At 43.1% G+C, this 20719-nt stretch overlaps 1 protein-coding gene across 1 annotated transcript in view; it reads right to left on the bottom strand.

The window, feature by feature from the left end:
- NFRKB (nuclear factor related to kappaB binding protein) overlaps positions 1-20719 on the bottom strand; it is a gene marked incomplete in the record, with an annotated part of 1477031 nt that overhangs the window by 1190927 nt on the left and 265385 nt on the right. The window contains 1 exon segment of the mRNA XM_044081086.1: positions 599-672. Within this exon segment, the coding sequence (XP_043937021.1) occupies positions 599-672 (74 nt within the window).

Raw genomic sequence — 20719 nt, 5'->3', positions numbered from 1 at the left:
TCTTGTAAGTAAACAGAGTAGAAACAAACTCCATAAAGAATTCATATTGCAGCTCTGAAAGTAGCCTGAACTTTAACACTCAGCGGCAAAGAGAGGGAGGGAGGGGGACAGAGAGAGATAAAAGATGGTGTAGGTGTCACTCCACTTTTTTCCACACATCCTACTGATATCCACAACACAGGAGAGTGTGACACTGTGCAGGTAGTGTGTTGTCTGAAGGCTTTGAAGCCTAGAAGATGGTTAATGTCCACCTGCAAATTCCCATATGTTATGAATGATACTACAGCAGAAACCTTTACAATGAACATTATACTACATTAAATACCCATGCAATTGATCAGAATGCAGTCAACATTCACATATCACGATCTGCAATTCAGATTTATGTATGACTGTTGCCTCAGGTCCAACACAAGATGGGTCTTGATCTGGTAAACTGTAAACTGTGACTAACTACATGCTCGTTGGAGCAAGCCTGGTGTATCCTAGGCACATCAAATTATTTTCAGGATACTGGAAAATTCTGGATATGTGGACATGCCATAAAGTGTAATTCACATACAGATGTGGTATCCTCTGTATAATTCATATATCTTACCGGCTGCCGTTTGCGTTTCTCCCGATGGTGTTTCAGCATCAACTTCAGATCTATTTCTTTTAGTTCCAGTTTGTCTGGGCAGGAAAAGAAGGAAAACAGTTAATAAGCTGGGAATTCCAGGGCTGCACAATCATAACTAAGGCCTATAGCAGTACTGTCACACCAAAAGGAAATACAAGGTATGACAAAGTGATTTTTTTTCTATAGTAGGCAAAATGTTTGCAATATGAAGCTACACATAAGACTGGACAAAAATGAACCTGTTACTTTCCTTCTGTAGTTACATTCTCATCCCCAGATCTGTGGCTCTCTTCTTTCACATTCTGTATAAACATCCAGCATTTGTTTTTGTGGTAGACAAAATAGTAGTAGTAGCAGTAATAATAATAATAATAATAATAATAATAATAATAAATATGGTAAAGATTTCATTAGCATCCTGGATCATTTCTTCACACCTACAATTTTTACGGTGTTACAGTGCAGGATAAGTCATCTGTCAATTTACTACAAAGTTCCTTGATACCCCACCACAAACAAGTTGAAAGGTTTTGGTAACCTATATCTGCAAAGTGTTTGATTCATTTCTCCATGAAAAGACTAAGTGTCTCTTGCCAACTCAACTGCAGGTTCAGGGCTACTTTTACTATGGCTGTCATTTAAAACTTAAAAAAAAAAAAATAAAAAAAAAGAGAAGAAAAAAAGAGACCTTGTAGAATATTCTGGACAACCTACTGGTATTGGACTGTTTGCTACCTCAGTGGTTTATGGACTGTACCACTCTGAACTGCTTCAACAGCTAAGTGAAGATCTGTCACTTCAACCTGACTTTTAAGAATGATAAGAAATAAAAAAGGATCTACCAAGTGTTTTTCCTTCCTCCACATGTCAACCTTGGTGTTAAATTCATGTGATCCTCATTCATGAGAGCCTCCCAGAGATATGGTAATAATCTGTGTCTGCCTTTCAGCAGACTCACAGGCTCATACAGCATAGCACCCTTGTCCCAGCATTCAGACACTGGCTAAACCCCCCACGACAACACACGCGCACGCACACAAGAATAGTGGATATGGTAATAATCTGTGTCTTCCTTTCAGCAGACTCACAGGCTCAAACAGCATAGCACCCTTGTCCCAGCGGTCAGACACTGGCTAACCCCCCCCCCACGACAACACACACAGACACACGTGCACACAGACACGCGCACACACAGACACGCGCACACACACACACACACACACACACACACACACACACACACACACACACACACACACACACACACACACCTCCCTAACTGTCCCCAGTCCAGAGAACCACCCTGTAACCTGACACTTAAGCCACATCATTCACAATGAAAGCGCGGTACAGTCACTTTAGGGCCTTATCCCAGTCCTTAGCAGCTGGCTTGTGCATTAGCATTATGGCTAGGCCCTACTAGGCCCTTAACCTGATGGATGCAAACTCTCACAATGAGTCAGTGAAAGCAACTTTCCTCCAAAAGGTACTGGCTATACAGTAGATTGTGCTGCCTCCTTCCCTCAGGATGGTCGAGACCATGTCTGCTCTTGCAGCACCCTGACCACACTCAATCCTGAGTCATCTGGGTTATAGTTAGGGCTTTATTACTCCACATCAGGCAGATGACAATCCGTTTTTATTTCTGCTATAAACTATTGACATTTATTTGCATATCTATCACATCTCTTCATTCTTAAACTATTCTGTAAACATTCTAATGTTTAAGCACTTAAACAAAACTGCAGTAAGAGTGGTCTGTTCCAGTACAAACCACCACAACAATAAACTCTACAGCAGTCCTATGCCAACAGATGGTACTACTCCCTGCATCCCCCAATTACTAAGACTCGTTAACTATGTAGTATGTGCATAAAAAAAAGAGGAATTGCCATACAGCTTAGTAAGCAGCTACCCAGGATATAAAATCAATAGCATGGGCACTACAGAAAGTTTAAAAATGGCAGGCACTGACTGCAGTTTGTATGGCCTACCATTTGCTTGTGAAGAAGCATCCATTTTTCCTTTCTTTATCTATTGCCCTGGTCTCACACAACTATTGACCCTGTTACGCTAATGTTACACATCCTCTATCTTCAATCTCAAACTTAATCATTCTTGCCTAGATAACCTGCAGTTGCTATAGCCCTCTACCGCTGTACAGCAACCTGAAGTGGTCTCTCTCTCCATTCAGGTTATTTTCTCTGATGGCTTTTTTTCTGCTGGGTCCAGACCCAAATTGACACAACCACACCATAAGTCAGTTCTGCCTCTACACTTACTCTGACATCAGTTTGTTCTCTGTTTGCTGTCCCCTGTTCTCTCATTCTAACATTATTTTTAACTACTACAGTACAGCATCACACAGCTCCAGTTCTACTCAATGTTTAATACCAGTAAGCACTACAAGTCCATTAAATGCATCTAATTCTTCATTTTAAGCATTTAACTTAATACCATTAGTCCTCCATCTTCTATAATGCTTCCTTACTGCACCAGCCCTTGTTAAGTTGCTCAGATATCCTTCATAACCCATAGCCCCCCTCCCATCCCCACCATCTCATGATGGCAGTTAACGCCATCCTTTACCTTTCTATTGTGGGTGGCAAAGTCTCTTTGAAAAGAGTAGTTACTAGTGATATCCCCAAGAATTAGCTCTAGGACAATTTCTCTGACACTTACTTCTCTGATGTCAAGTCTGACAAAGGACCTGCGACTGACCAAGTCTGGAGATGACTGCATACTTGGAGCCATCATTAACTCCTCATTTGACTTCAAGATTCTTCAGGAGGGACTAAAACACAGCAATAAATAGTGCTTGGACCACAGCATAAAACTAAATGCCACAAAATGCAGTACTGTGTCCTTTGGCAAAACTGGGCCCCCATGTACCTACCACACAGATGACACACCTTTGAAAGCTGACTCAGTCATTAGGGACCTGGGCACTTTCACTGACAATGAACTATCCTTTGATCACCATGTATCCACAGTTGTTAGGAAATCCTTCTATCTAGACAGAAGGAGCACCAGAGCTATTTTTTCTAGATCTAAGGAAGTTATCATCTCCCTCTATTATGGGCCTGATGAGGGAGGAGTGATGTTTAACAGCCTTTTTGGTAAGCATCTGACCCAGCTTGACAGACTGCAGGATTTCCTCACTAATATAATCAAGGGTATGTCTTCCCTGAACTACCCAGACGGCCCTTAAAGCACTCTCTCTTTTCTGTTTCCTAAAACTCTTGAGAGGTGACCTCTGTCTAGCTTACACAGCCTCGAAGGATTCAATCCTATGTGACCTCCTACAGATCTGCAAAACTGACAACACTGCAAACACCTACTCAAAAGATACCAACTTCCATCAAAATATAAACAGAACCTGCAGGCAAGATAGCTATACATCCCAGAGAATCCTTCCTTTATGGGAAAAGTTGCCTGTGGATATAAGGCAAAGTTGCTCTCTGACCCTCTTTAGGTGCAACCAGGATGAATGTATGGACAATCATAAATACACCTCGGGTATGACCCCTCAAGTCTTCATTGAAAAGGGTTGAAACAAGGTATAAAATTAGCCACATCAATGGTACCTACAATTTGAGATATTATTGCTAGACTACTAATGATGCTCTGGATCAGTAGCCTACTATTAACCAATGAACCTGTAAACCAACAAACAGAAACATAATGTAGCTGCTTAGAGATCAATTGCTTCGCATTCTCCCAATCTTCCTTATTCTTCACACCCTTCCCTGCATTCCTATTGACCCTCCTATTTACAGCTGTGAACATACAATGAAATCTTAATGCTAAGCCTTTAAACCTCCTTTCCTATAAATAACTCTTTCCCATATGCTCACTGTGATTTATACAATGCATATATAAAACACTCTCAGCCTTTTAATTTATTTATTACATTTGATAACCAGAAATGTCTGACTGGGCATGATGCATTTTCAACAGAGTCCTGAGGAGAAAACATCAATTTTACTGACATACATAGTACATAATAAATACATTAACTAATAATGAAAAAATGCAATAATGTGTGAAGTTTAACATGGCTGAAAACTTAACTTGCATAACCTAGAAAGTACAAAATGGCAAAAAAAATTTAACTGTAATTAAATACAAAAAACTATGCCTCAACATTACAGAATTTACAAACTGGTCTGGAAAAGCAAAGGAAAAGACTACAAGGATAACCGTTTGATAGAGACCAAAAACAGGCAGCTACATACCTGTGTGGAAAGGAATAGCACACAGCAAATGTAAGCATGGCAACATACCAAAACAATGATGATCATTTCATCACCATGTGTGAAAAAGTACAGTTTTGTACCTACCATAAATGTAGATGTTCGAGTGCACATACTGCTGCAGTCATTACACTTGGGTTATCCTGCCATCAGGCGGGCCCTCGGTCAGCCGAATTCCAAAGCCTTGGTCCGGCATCGGTTGTCGTCGCTTCTTCCCTGACGTCAGAGCGGCAGGGGTATAAAAGAGGCAGCCAACGGCATTTTCTTCAGTTTTTCTTGCCCCAGATTTCTGGTGCCCCCAAATAGGCAGGCAATACATGAAGTTATGCAATTTTACATAAGTAGATAAAACCAATCAGTAGTTGCAAACAAATACACCATATAGGAATACCCCAAGTTGGATGTATGCTAGAGGTGTTTGTCATAAGGCTTGTCCTGAGAGGGGATGGAGGGAGGGTAACCTAAACTGCAGCAGTATGTGCACTCGAACATCTACATTTATGGTAGGTACAAAACTGTACTATGTTCATCGTGCCATACTGCTGCAGTCATTACACTTGGGTGAATCCCAAAGCTATGGAAGGGTGGCTGGTATTAAGCTGAATTAGGAGGGGCTAGAATGCCCTGTAGTACTGCGGTGGCAAAGCCCACTCTAGATTTAGAGTATAGTGGCAGGTGGTAGTGCTTGGTAAAAGTGTGCACTGAACTCCAAGTAGCTGCTTCCAAAATGTCCTTGGTTGGGACCCCCCTGAGATATGCTGCTGAGGTAGCTGTTGCCCTGGTGCAGCGTGATCTGATGTATCCTGGCACTGTTTTCCCATGAAATGAATAACAAAAGCGGATGCAGTGGGCTAGCCATTTTGAAATAGTCTGTTTGGAAATAGCCTTTCCTTGAACACCAGCAGCGTAAGACACAAAAAGTTGTTCAGATTTTCTGAATGACTTTGTCCTGTCCAAATAGTATCAAATTTGTCTGTGAATGTCCAAGGAGTGAAGTAGTCTCTCCCCTTTATTCTGGGGGTTTGGATAAAAGGTAGGTAAATGGATAGCCTGATTCAAAGCCACACTGGATACTACCTTTGGCATGAAGGTAGGGTTGGTACGTAAAGAGACTCTGTCCTGATGGAAAATGAGGAAAGGTTGCACTGCCATAAGGGCCTGTAGCTCCGAAACCCTGCGTGCTGAAGTAATAGCCAAAAGCAGAGCTGTTTTCCATGACAAGTATTGTAGTTCTGCTGAGGAGGCAGGTTCGAAAGGAGGCAATGCCAATTTTTCCAGTACGAAGTTAAGGTCCCAAGCTGGAGCTGGTGGTTTTTGTGGGGGCCTTATATTTTTTGCCCCTCTGAGGAACTGTCTTAGTAAAGGATGTGAGAATAAGGGAGGATCCATATTGTATTGGGCTGAAATAGCTGAGGCATGGATTTTGATGGAGGAGAAGGAAAGGCCACTGTTTAACATCTCAGCTAGGTACTGTAGAATCTGAGGTATATTTAATATCCAAGGATTTTGGCCTTTTGCTTGGTTCCATGCACAAAATCGCTTCCATTTGTCTGAGTAAGCTTTTCTGGTACTGGGTCTCCTGGCCTCCAAGATGACATTCTGAACCTCCTTTGAAAGGAGTGTAGATTGATAAGTTAAGGTATTTTCCATGCAGCTAGATTTAGTGTCCTGAGGAGGATCTTGTAATTTTGCTGAGACAACAGAAGTGGGAACTGAGGTAGGGTCCAATGTGGTGAATGAGACAGGTTTTTTAGGAGCGGGTACCAGTGCTGGCGAGGCCAGTCCGGAGCAATGAGAATCATTTGTGGCCTCTCTGCTCTGACTTTTAGTAATACTTTTGTCAGTAGAGGTAGAGGTGGGAAGGCATAGGTTGCCAATGTTGTCCATCTGAAAGATAGAGCATCCACTTTCCAGGCCTGTGGATGATAGGTCCTTGTACAGAATTTTTTTCAGCTGGTAATTGCTGTGGGAGGCAAATAGATCTATGTCTGGCTGTCCCCATTTTCGTGTTATCATTGAGAATACTTGAGGGTGTAACTCCCACTCATGAGGATCTGTCATATTTCTGCTTAATTTGTCTGCCAGTATGTTTTCCTTTCCTGGCAGGAATTGCGCTTGTAGTTGTACTTGTAAGGCCAATGCTGTGTTCCACAGGGTCATTGCCTGTCTGCACAGGGGGTAGGAATGTGTGCCTCCCTGCTTGTTTATGTACCACATAACTGTGGCGTTGTCTGTTCTTATTAATAGCTGGCCTGGATGCAATAGGTCCTTGAAGGCTGTAAGAGCATTCTGCACTGCTAGCATCTCCTTTTGGTTGATGTGAAGGTGCATCTGTTTTTTGAGACCATCTTCCTTGAATGCACTGACCTGCCATGTGTGCTCCCCAAGCGTAGTCTGAAGCATCTGTTGTGATGGTTTGATTTGCTTGAGGTATGCAGAAAGGGAGATCCGTGTTTCTTTGGCATGCTTGAGCCCACCACAAAAATTCCTTTTGAAGGCATGGAATGAGTGGTATAATTGTTTCCAGGCTGTGTTTGTGTTGAGACCATACGTTTTTCAGGTACCATTGTAGTTTCCTCATATGCAGCTTTGCAAATGGTATTAGTAGAATGCAGGATGCCATGAACCCCAAGGCCTGCAGGATTTTCCTTGCAGTTAGCTGGGTTAAAGTTGCCATTTTTCTGAAGTATTGAGACAGTTGTCCCTGCTTGTCTGGTGTGAGGTAAACCATCTGGGCCGTTGTATTTAAGCTGGCACCCAGGAATATTATCTGTTGTGAGGGTATTAGTTTTGATTTCTTTTTGTTTACTGTGTACCCTAGGCAGTTTAACATTTTTATTACAAATGCCAGATGCTGTAGTAGAATGTCCTCGCTGTCCGCTTGGATCAGGCAATCATCCAGATATGGGTAGATTTGTATTCTTCCTTGTCTGCAAAATGCAATTACTGATGCCAGGCATTTCGTAAATACTTTGGGCGCAGTAGATAAGCCAAAGGGCAATGCAGAGAATTGATAATTCGTTGTACCTGCAAGAAATCTGAGGTCTCTTCTGCAATCTTGTCTGATAGGGACATGCAGGTATGCCTCCTTGAGGTCCAACATTACCAGCCAAGACTCCTTGCCCAGCATGGGAAGAAGCTGCTGTAATGTGAGCATCTTGAATTTTGGTACCTCTAAGTACCTGTTCAGGATAGATAGGTCTAAGATAGGTCTAGTCTTTGTCCTTCCTTGGTATCAGAAATAGTCTTGAATAAAATCCTTGACCTTGTTCTGTTGTAGGTACCTTTTGAACTGCTTTCATATCCATGAGAGCGGAAATTGGTTTTTGTGCCTCTGCCCATTGATTTTGTGGCAGGTTTGGCATGCCTTTCATTTTTGGAAGGGTATGAAAGTGGAATCTGTAACCTCTGTTTATGATGTCCAGAATCCATTTGTCCTGTGTAATTAATGTGCCAATTGTCTGAAAATAAGGCCAGTTTTCCACCCAAAGGTGCTGCCATAGAATGTTTGTTTGGCAGGCGTAGGGGGAAGTCATTGAGCTTGTTTCCTGAATGGTTGAGACCTTTCTTCTCCACCTCTTGGAGTTGTTGTTTGCCATTGTCTAGGCCTGAAAGAACCTTGTGGTTGTCCTCTGCCCCTGGGGCATCTGAACCCACCCCTTTGGGGTCTGTCAGTGGCTGGAAAGGACCAGTTTTTTGATGGCCAGTTTCTGCTGAAGCGGGGAGGTTGTACCTGCAAGAAATCTTTAACTGTTTGCATAGATTTTGCCTTTTCTTCCATTTTCTTTAAAACCTCCTCTGCTTTAACACCAAATAATACATCCTTTTGCAATGGTGCATCCAGTAACTTTGCTTTTACATGATCTGGTAAGGTTTGCTCTTTTAGCCAAGCATGTCTACGTATCACAGAGCCGGTGACAGCTGCTCTACATGAGGCCTCCAATGAATCAAAACCACACTGTAAAGTATGTTTTCCCACTTGTTCTGCTCCATCCAACAAATCCTGCATCTCTTTTAAATCTGGTTGATCTGTTTGTGTCATCTTAAGTTTCAACTGGGAGATCAAAAACTGCTGGTATTTTAGCATGTGAAATTGGCAGTTTAATGCCCTCATGGCTAAAGTGACGGAAGTGTACACCTTCTTCCCCCATCTTTCTAATGCTCTGGAATCTCTTTCTGAAGGTAAAGGATTTTTAGCAGTAGAGGCCTTAATCCCCTTTGGACCCTGTGAAATGGTTTCTGGGTCAGCAGCAGGGCTTTTATATAAAAATTGGTGGGAATCAGGGACCCGGTAGTATCTGTCTGGTTTAACTGGGGCAGGAGGCAAGGAGTCTGGATTCAGACTGGCTTCTGCAAAAACATCATCCAAAATATCTAAAACAGGAGGAATAGCAAGGGGCCTATGCTGAGGAAGAAGAAGAAACTCCCGGAGCCTTTTCTTAGAATCTGAGTAATCCTGTCCTTCCCAGTGGAAGTGTTCCCTCAAGGTATGCAAGGTTTCCCCGAAGGAATAGTCCTCTGGGGGGGGAACCGAGGGAACTGATTCCTCTGCATCAGAGTCTTCATAGGGAGAATAGGAGTAATCCTGGTCCTCAGAATTACCTGAGGTAATGGAAGCTTGATCTGAGGAAGGGTAGTCTTCCTCCAACCTGGGTCTTTTTTCTAAAGGGGGCTGAGAACCCCTGATAAGAGTAATTAAATCCTCAGCCATCCTGAGCATCTGTTTTTTAGGCATGGGTTGCTGAGAGGGGGTCTGAGGACCCTGTTTCCTAATTTTCATAGGGGCTTTTTCTGGTTCCCCGCCAAGAGTGGCGTTGGTATCCAGAGAGGTAATCGGCTCCGGAGGACCTGCAACTTCAGATTGTGAGGTCGCCGGTAAAAAAGATTCAGCGGTAGTCAGGGGCTGCGAAGGCGCCTCACTGAGAACTGGAGATCCGGCGGCAGGCCTAAGCATGGGTCTCTGTATCCGTTTTGGGCCTCGGATGCCTATCTTTATCTTTGCGTTTTTTCATTAAGCCTGGTGTCGGAATATCCAACGACATGCTGTAGTTAAATTTTTTGCCAAAATAATGAAGGGCGAACTCTGCCCAACGTTTAATAGTGCGTTTATTGAACCTAGCACAAAAACGGCAGCCCGAGACGTTGTGGTCTGGGCCTAGGCAAGGAATACAGTAAGAGTGAAAATCCTTATGCGGTATTTGCTTCCCACAAGAAATGCAATTATTAACTTTGTCTGACATCGGTCTGAGGCAAGAAAAGTTTCCCCAACGGGGTACTTAGCTTTAGAGAAGACTTCAGCTGAAAACCTTTTCGGAAATCTCAGGAGCTGGCCGACCGGCACTTGCGAACTGCTTCTGTTTTGGGCACCGTGCGGCAAGAAAGACTGAAGAAAATGGAGTTGGCTGCCTCTTTTATACCCCTGCCACTCTGACGTCAGGGAAGAAGCGACGACAACCGACGGCGGACCAAGGCTTTGGAATTCGGCCGACCGAGGACCCGCCTGATGGCAGGATAACCCAAGTGTAATGACTGCAGCAGTATGGCACGATGAGCAGCAAGCTAACCAGGTAGCAGCTCACCAAGATGACCAGGGTAATGACTCCTGGAGCTACTGCCACTGCTGCTCATTGTCTGCTCACACCCACCACCAAGAGCTGAGTGGCCTAGTGGGCTAGTCCACTGTGCTGCAGGGGTAATTATTTAGGTGGGAGGTTGGCATAATGGTTAAGGTGTTTACCTTACAGACACAAGGTATAGGGGTTTGATTCTCACATAGGGTAATTGGCTAGGCTTAAAATGGCCAATAAGGGCAGTTAGCCTAGTACTCGCCAATGAACCACCTAGTTTCCTCCAGATCCTAAGTGGATGCTCAGTCTGAGTTGACAGGGCTGTTCCTCTTTGCCATGGAGTTAGCATGTACATCATTCTACTCTCACCCACTCCACAAAAGACCATGTGCACCAAATGAGAAAGTGTCTCTATATGGTGCTAGCCCAAGGGCCCCTTTCCCTGCACCAAACATTAGGTACTGCACTTTCATCCCAGCAGTCCTAAAGGCAGGAGTTCTCAACTGATACTACACAAATTGTACAACTGTATCAGTAAACCTATCGTAACAGTAGATGGTTGAATGATCACTGCTGCAGAAGCCTTAGCTATACAGGTTTTACACTGCTAAGGATATAACAGCTAACCAGCGTCCAAAGCTTCAGAGCATCTTCCATGTGCCCAAATCATTTCTCAGCTTCAGCTGAGCTGAGATGACTAAAAATACAGGTTTTGTTGCCAAATACTTCAGACTTTCATTACAACTGAAAGAGGGAGGCTAAAGTCCTGCATGCAACAATGAAGAAAATAAAGGTCCTCACCTCTGCAACAAAAACATATAAAAATAAGGTGCTGGAGTGGCTAATGCAGCAGTGATCACTCAAACATCTACCATTTTGCTACAGTTGCCCAAGCTATATCCTTAGATTATCATAGGTTAGGCTGACTGAGACGAAGAAGTATGAGAGTCCAAGAGCTCTTGGAGAACGGTCCTAGCAAAGCCTGTCCTAGACCTGGAGAAGGAATCATGTTTAGAGGGCTTTGTAAAACTGCGTACAGAGAAGCAAGTTGCTGCTTCTGTAATACTACTAAAATCCAACTCTTTCCAAAAAGGCACATATGAAGCAAAGGCCCTGCTAGAGTCCACCCTGCTCTTGCCTTGGAGAGTGTAGTTGTGGAAGGTATAACAAAAGCATCTGCAGGAGACAACCACTCTTACGTAGTCTGTTTTGACACAAGTTGTCCTTTTTCTCTTACTTTCATGACAGATGAATAAATGATTAGAGTTCCTGAAAGATTTTATTCCATCAAGATAGTATCAGAATTGTTTGCGGCTATCAGAGGAATGAAGAATCCGCTCTCCCTCATTTTTAGGTTCTGGAAATAAAACAGTTAGATGGAAAGTTTGGCTCAAAGTAAACTCGCATACCACTACAGGTATAAAAGGAAACCATATCTTTGTGGAAAATTAGATAAGGCTGACACATCATAAGAGATTGGAACTTACTCTGCTATAGAGGTCAAACACAAGTCATCATGATGAGCTGGTTCAATGCAGCAAAATTTAGGTTTTCTAGCATAACATTAAGACCCCAAAGCAGAAGACCCATATGTTTCTCTAGGACGCTTGGTATGCAACACCCCTTACAAAATATTTTTACATGACAGTGCACTGAAAGGGCGAATCCATGTGCAGACATACTGAAATGGCTAACAAATGAACCTTGATAAAGCAATAAGACAGGCAAGAGGACAAGAACTCACATAAATATTGCAAAACTAGAGAAACACTAGCCCCAAATGGGTGCTGATTCCTTTCTTGGTACAAAGTAAAAAAAAAAACTTTTCCATTTACTAATATATGATTTTCTAGTGGCGTGGTTTTCTTGCCTCCTTAAATACCTGCTGCACATCGTCAAAAATGAGATGCCTAAAAGTTAAGATTCTATCATCCAGGCAATCAGCTGTAGTTGTTTGGGGTCAGTATATATCACTCACTGCTTGCCTTGTGTGAGCAGGTCCAGTCTTTGTGAAAGCTTGCAGTAATTGCCTCTAGCCGTTTCAAAAGAATAGGGAAACACTGCTGTCTGAGGAAGTAGAAAATTACCACAATGATCTTTGGAGAGCCTTTTGAATCTGCATAACGGCCCTGGATGTTAGTGGAAGTTTAGAAAAAGCATATAGGGACATTTCTGTCCAATGAAAAAAAAAGCACATCTTCCAGTCCTTCTTTCATGGAATCCTGGAACCAAATTTTGCCAACTAGTGGGAAAAGATCTATTGGAAGTGTTCCCCACAAATGGATCTATTCCCTGGGGACCCCCTGGATTCAGCAAATGCTGAATGACAGGAGGGAAAAGAGGAGTTTAGGCCAGCAGATGAGAAGGCAATCCCCTCAAAAAGGGGGGGGGGGCTCCCAAAGCCATCAGTAACATTGATGTATTAATTTCTGAACCCGTCTGTCTGAAACTAACAGTTGTCAAAGGGAAAAATGGAGATTCAGAATTTCAGAAAAGATTAAGGGTTTCACAGGGTAGGAAGGGGGGGGGGGTTGTTTTACATAGTCATTATTTTGGAATATTCCTGCCACTGTTTTTTAAATGTTTGATTAGTAGGTTTTAGGGGTAGCATTAAAACTCTTGACAAATTGGGGAAGGAAGGCTGAAAAACCTTAGAAATACCTTGAATCAGCTTACTTCTCCATCACACATTTTATGGATATCTCTGCAGCCGATGGTCCAAAAACTAATTGTCCGTCCAAGGGGAGAATTCAAAATTTTAGCTAGGACATCTTCTGGAACATTTTCAGAATGCAAACTTTCTCATAAAAGATTTCAGTGGCAGCAGCCCTGGAACTGGCACCAGCAGAATCATAAGCACATTTTAAACAGAAATTAGTCACTTGACTAATGGAAGCAATCAAGTTAGACAAGGCAGTTTTTTTTTCCTCAGGAAAAGGAAACAGGTGCCATGATATTTCTCATGTTCTCAAAACACCAAGAATAAACTTTAACATATCACCTTGACAGTTGAGAATTTGAAAGTGATGCAGAAGAATACACATTCTTCCCCAAATCTATCAAAATCTTTCCTATCCTTCTCAGAAGGAGAGATATTAGTATTAACCAGATGATTATCAGCATCTGGGTTTACTAAAGCAATAGTTGCTGAGTCTGATCCATAATGACTTTATAAAAACAAACAAGCATGAAGAAATTAATACAATCTAACAGACTTCTGGAGGCAACAGGTAGCTGTTATGTAGGTCACAGTATGTGGCAAAAAAAACCCAATGATGAAAGAACAGGAGGAATTGGGGAGATACTGGAAATAAATCAATCATACTTCTTCGGGGACAGAGAAATGTTCACAATGAAATTACTGATTTATTCAGAAATAGTATCAGAGAAAGTGGTCCCTAAAAGATGATAGAGTTTTCAGAAAGTTGAAATTCACATTGTCAAGACCATCTGATCAAGTTTTTGAAAACCCAAAGCTTTTGAATGGAGATTATGGTACAGTGAGGTTCAGGAAATGTAACCTTTTCCCCACTATAGTATGATGTCGGAGTTGGCATATATAATTTTCAGGGGGTGTGGGGGCTTGCCCCTTGCCAAAACGTAAAAAAAAAAAAAAAAAAAAAAAACTAGATTTTTGTGTTTTTTGAAGTTCTGAGTTTTCGGAAACTCAATCATATGGTCTCGACCATATGAATTTTGAGTTTATGAAAACTCTATCTTCTGACATTAACCTCAGGGAAAGACAATCCTTCAAAGAGACTAGCAGAAGGTACACTCTTCTCAGAAACTAAATTAAAAATCTGAAGTGACAAAACAGAATATGTCCCTTCACAATCATTCTGTGTTGTTCATAAACCTTGAACCTCTACAGAAAATGAAGAATCTCTTTCTTTTTATTTTACCAGAAACAGCTAAACTGGAAGATTCAAGAGGCTGAGCTAAGCGCAATAAATCACCTTTGTCCAAAGCGAATGAGACATTAAGATGCAAATCTAAGTTGTACCTTCTTCTTCACAGGAATTTCTGAAGCAACAAACCCACTTTTGCTAGGAAAAAAAACTATGGATAGGAGTAACAGTCTGGCTAGGCAGTGGTATTCCCCTACCCTTTCTTCTAAGACCAAGGATAGTGTTTCTCCCTTGCCAACGAAAGGCACTTCAGCAGCCACAGAGGACACATCTAGCCTTCAATCCATGGTGGTTATGCAAACTACACCACAGGGAACCAATGAAAAAGATGAATGGTCTGACAAACCAAAAATGGACATAGCAGAACAACACATCTGAAGCCGAAGCACTTTAGCAGCCTGCTGTGGTGGCAAAGGTTGCTTGGCAATTTTCTTCTTTTTGTGACTAGAAAGAGGAACCTAAGAACCAGTAGGTTATTCCATGGTTAAGCCCAAAAAATGCCTGACTCCTAAGAAAGCCTGGTAGCAGTAATCAGTAAAACAGGCAAGTAAAGTACAGTTGTGTACACTTACCATAAATGCAGATGTTCGAGTGTATTCACTCTTGCAGTCATTACATTTGGGTAATCTGCCGGCAGGTTGCCCTCAGTTGGCCTGATTAACAAAGTCTTGGGTCCTGCATCGGTTGCTGTCCCTTCTTCCACAACGTCAGGTCGTCAGGGGTATAAAACATGCAGCCAACACCATTACATCAGTTTTTCTTGCCCCAGATGTCAGGTGCCCCCCCAAATGGAGAGAAAAAAAATAATATATGTGTGTATATATGTATATATGTATATATATATATATATATATTAAAAAAAAAACACAAAACATATACCACTAAACAAAAGCAAATACACCAAAAAGGCTTTTGAAGATAGTAGCAAAAATGTGAGGTATAGCTAGAGAAACACAGGGGGCTAGAGGGAGGGTAACCAGGTCTGCAACAGTGAATACAACCGAACATCTACATTTATGGTAAGTGTACACAACTGTACTATGTTCCTTGTGTTTCACTGTTGCAGTCATTACATTTGGGTAGAATCCCAAAGCTATGGTTGGGAGGATGGATTTATAATGCATTAGGAGCAGCTATAAGGCCCTGCAGGACAGCAGTGGCAAAGCCTGCTCTGGATTTAGAGAAGAGAGGTAAATGGTAATGTTTGGTGAATGTATGAACTGAGCTCCAGCTGGAAGCTTCTAGAATGTCTCTGGTAGGAACCCCTCTGAGAAAGACTGCAGAAGTAGATGCAGCCCTGGTGGAATGACATCTGATCCCCTTGGGGACAGGTTTACCATGGTGTATATAGCAAAAACAAATACAATGGCTTATCCATTTGGAAATAGTCTGCTTTGAAATAGCCTTTCCCTCTGCCCCTGCAGCAAATGCCACCAGTAATTGTTCAGATTTTCTTAAAGATTTTGTCCTGTTTAAGTAGAATTTTAGTTGTCTGTGTACATCCAATGAATGCAGAATCTGCTCACCCTTGTTCTGTGGATTTGGGAAGAAAGTTGGCAGATGAATGGTCTGATTAAGGGCCACACTAGATACCACTTTAGGCATAAAGGATGGATTGGTCCTGAGAGCCACCCTGTCAAGGTAAAAAATAATGAAAGGCTCCACTGCCATAAGAGCCTGTAGTTCTGAAATCCTTCTAGCTGAAGTGACTGCTAAGAGGAAAGCTGTTTTCCAAAAGAGAAATTTTAGGTCCGGAGTAGCAGCTGGCTCAAAAGAAGGTAGAGTGAGTTTTTCCAAAACAAAATTGAGGTCCCATGCAGGAGTTGGTGCTCTCCTGGGAGGTCTTAAATATTTGGCCCCTCTGAGGTACTGCTTTAGCAGAGGATGAGAAAAGAGGGGAGGCTCTGTGTTGTAATGAGCTGAAATGGCAGAGGCATGGATTTTTATGGAAGAAAAAGATAGGCCCTTGTGAAGCATCTCAATTAAGTATTGCAGAATCTGAGGAATATTGGGTAGTGCTGTGCTTATTCCTTGTGCTTGGTTCCAGGCACAGAATCTTTTCCATTTGTCAGCATAAGACTTTCTAGTACTAGGCCTTCTAGCCTCCAGAATGACATCCATCACGGGTTTGCTGAGAGATGTAACTGGTGAAATTAGTTGATTAGCCATGCTGCAAGATTCAAAGTTTGGAGCGGAGTGTGCAGAATTTGATAGTTCTGCTGAGACAGTAGGTGAGGTGTTTGAGGCAGGTACCACAGAGGAAGGTGCGATATACTGCACAGGAGTGCGTACAAGTGTTGGCGAGGCCAGTCTGGAGCAATCAGAATCATTTTTTGTTTTTCTTGTCTGACTTTCAGTAAGACCTTGGAGAGCAGAGGCAGAGGGGAAAAGGCAGAGACTGATAGGTTTTTCCAGCTGAAGGATAGAGCATCCACTTTCCAAGCTTTTATAGAATTTGTCCAACTGATAGTTTTGGGGTGAGGCAAAAAGATCTATGTCTGGGATCCCCCATTTGCATGTCAACATGCTGAAGATTTGTGGATCCAGTTTCCATTCATGTGGGTCCATAAGATTTCTACTTAGTTCGTTTGCCAGAGTATTTTGCTTTCCTGTCAGGAATTGAGCTTGTAGATGTATTTGGTAAGTCAAGGCCGTGTACCACAATGCCATAGCTAGTTTGCAAACGGGGTAGCAATGTGTACCCCGCTGCTTGTTTATGTACCACATGACTGTGGTGGTGTCTGTCTTTATCACTAGTTGTCCTGGATGAATAGCCCTTGAAGGCTGTCAGAGCATTCTGTACAGCTAGCATATCTTTCTGATTGATATGTAGGTGCATTTGATTTGGGCTCCATTGGCCCTGAATGCATTTCCCTGCCAGATGCGCCCCCACCAAGCATAGCCTGATGCGTCTGTAGTCAAGGTTTGGGCGGCAGGGGGTGGAATGAATGACAGTTCCTTATTTTGGTGGCAGGCTTCTGCCCACCATAGGAACTCTAGTTGCAGGCAAGGAATGATAGGAAAAAGAAGTTATGTCTTACCATAACGTTCCATCTGTACTGTTGATCCTCATTCAGTCATTACGCATGGGTATCCGTTCCGAGCTCGGAACTGAGCCAGTCATTTTCCAAGCTCGCGTCAGCTTCAAACTCTTGAGCTAAACTCTTGCCCACAATCCCCCTCTCCCTGTTATCTCGGATTGAGTTTGCAAGTTAAAGAAGGTAGAGGCTACCTCTGGTCAAATAACCTAAGAGAACTGGATGGTGAGATCCACTAGAAACCACAGGAGGGGGAAGGAGGGTGGGTCATAATGACTGAACGAGGATCAACAATACAGATAGAGCGTTATGGTAAGACATAACTTCTTTATCTGATATTGTTAATCCTCGTTCATTCCTTACGCATGGGACAGAGTCCCCAGCTACCTCTATTCCTGGGAGGCTCTCATGGAAGGACATTCCTGACCACCATAGAACCGAAAGATGCTCTTCCCCTGGAGGCCAAATCCAATTTGTAATGATTGATGAAGGTATGAGGCATAGCCCAAGTTGCAGCTGCACAGACGTCATGTAAAGAGGCTCTGGCATGAAAGGCAGCAGAAGGTGCCGCCGACCTTGATGAATGAGCTTTCATGGTAGTAGGCAATGAGATATTACGTTGTGTGTAAATAAAGGTCACACAGTCCTTCAACCATCTAGCTAATGTGACCTTAGCAACAGCAGATCCTAATCTAGGTCCAGAAAAGGCCAAAAATAACTGGTCAGATTTACAAAAGGGTTTAGTCCTGTTTAAGTAAACACGGATTTGCCTGTGTATATCTAGGGTATGTAGGCAATACTCTCCTCTGTTTGAATGATTGGGAAAGAAAACTGGCAATTCAATGGCTTGATTAATGGACATTTCAGAGATCACTTTAGGCAGAAATGACAGATTAGTTCTCAGAGACACTCTATGGCTATGAAAAATCAAGTATGGACTCTTGATAAATAAAGCTTGAAGTTCAGAAATACGTCTGGCAGAAGTAATAGTGACCAAAAACAAGGTTTTCCATGACAAATAATTGAGGTCGCAAGAAGAGGCTGGTTCGAAAGGTGCCACTGTCAGAGCTTGTAGAACTAATGATAAATCCCATGGTTGAATAGGTTCTCTAAAAGGTGGCTTCAGATGATTCACACCTTTTATGAAGGTCTTGCACAATTTATGGGACATAAGAGAAGAATCTTGGACACCCTCATGAAAATTAGAAATTGCAGCCAAATTAACTCTAATGGTACAGGCCGATAGACCCGATTGAAACAGGTCGGCCAGATAGTCTAGTATCATCGACACTGGTGCTGAAAAAGGGGTCTAGTTTATCTTTCAGCCAACAGGTAAATCTTTTCCACTTGCTCAGATAAGTAATTCTAGTGGAAGACTTATTAGAAGCAATAAGAATATTACGTACTGGTAAAGAAAGATCATTCTGCCTGGCAGTCAAGGGAATTGGAATAGCTAAGCCTTTAGCTTCAGGCTGTTCAGGTTGGGATGAATCAGGTTCTGTAGGTGTGAGATCAACTCTGGGGCTGGATGGAGAATCCATGGTCGATCTAGTAGGGGAGGCCCAAAGGAAGGGGAACCAAATCTGTCGGGGCCAATATGGTGCTATGAGGATCACCTTGCTCTTCAACCACCGGGCTTTCTTCAGAAACTGGGGAATGAGGGGAAAGGGTGGAAATGCACAGAGAAGACCCGAGGGCCAATCGTGGACTAGAACATCCCTGGGTGACTGTCCCGGAGGGAGAATCAGGGCAAAGTAGTTGCTGCATTTGTAGTTGGTCGGGGATGCAAAGAGGTCTCAGCAAGGACGGCCCCAGCAGTGGAAGACCGCCGCCGCTATCAAGGGATTCAGGGACCACTCGTGAGGTTGAAGAATGCACCTGCTGAGTCTGTCTGCTATCACGTTGGAACTCACGGGAATGTGCGTTGGTAGAAGAAAATGGTTAGTAGCCATCGCCCATTGCCATATCCTCATGGCCTCTCGACAAAGGGGGTAAGATTTGGTTCCACCTTGCTTGCTGATGTACCAGACCACCGCCGTGTTGTCTGATTGAATCGCAATTGACCCAGACGGCAGCAACGCCAGGAGCACCGCCCTCAGCTCTAGAACGTTTATATGCAGATGGGCCTCCAGTTGGGACCAAGTGCCTTGGACTGTCTGTCCCTGACATAGCCCTCCCACCCCATCAGAGAGGCATCCATGGTCACTGTGGCCTTGGGTTGCTGGGGGGAGAAGGGGCGAGACCATTGTGAGAGATTGTAAGTCATCCACCAATTTAAATCCTGTTTGCACCTGTGGGTTACTCGAATCATGGCTGAAAGAGGACGTTGAAATGGATAACATTAGGTGAGCAGTAGTCATTGTAGAAGCCTCATGTGAAACCTGGCCAGGGGAACAATGGTGATGGAAACTGCCATGGAACCCAACAGCTGTAGAACTGAGTGAGCCATGGATTTTTCCTTTGAAAGGATTGGAATTAGTTGTTGCTTTATCCTTAAAATTCTGTGCTCTGGAATAGCAGCTCTGCAGTTTTTTTGTGTCCAAGATAACCCCTATGAATTTTGTCGACTGAGATGGGGTGAGATTGGATTTCTGCCAGTTTATGGTTATGCTTAGCCTTTGAGCAGCGAGGAGAGAGGATGCCAGGGCTTTTTCCAGTAGATGTCTGGTGGGGGTGGAAACGAGCCAGTTATCTATGTATGGAAACACCTGGAATCCTTGAAGTCGCAAGTGAGTTGTGACAATTGGCATGCACTTTGTGAACACTCTGGGGACTGTAGAGAGTCCGAAGGGCAGTACTCTGAACTGGTAGTGACTGGCTCCCGCACGGAAGCACAGAAATCTTCTTGATGGCCTGTCCACCTTTATGTGGTAATACGCATCTTGAAAATCTATAAAGCACATCTAATCATCTTTTTTCCAAAAGCGGGAGGATAGACTGTATTGTGACCATCCGGAATTTTTGTACTCTCACAAACTTGTTCAATACACTGAGATCCAAAATTGGTCTCCAGTCCTCGGTTTTCTTTGGCACCAAAAATAGTCTTGAGTAGAATCCGGATCCCATCTGGTCTGGAGGGACTATTTGGATGACTCTCTTTCTTAGCAGCTTTTCTATCTCTAGTGCTACTTCTTCCCTTTGACTGGGTGGAACATCGGGAACATTTTTTGAAGGGACGGGACAAAGACTGAAGGGGATATGATAACCTCTGCTTATGATCCTTTGTACCAAAAAATCGGTGGTGATGGTTAGCCAGGCAGAAGGGTACAAGGAGAAATGTCCCCCAACCACCTCCACAGGAAAGGAGTTGGGCCGCTCTTCAGGGGCGCTG

Source organism: Protopterus annectens, chromosome 8.part0, assembly GCF_019279795.1.
Source record: "Protopterus annectens isolate FY-2018-M chromosome 8.part0, PAN1.0, whole genome shotgun sequence".
NCBI lineage: Eukaryota > Metazoa > Chordata > Ceratodontiformes > Protopteridae > Protopterus > Protopterus annectens.
The sequence above is the reverse complement of the archived record's forward strand: the minus strand, read 5'-3'. Positions and strand labels throughout refer to the sequence as shown.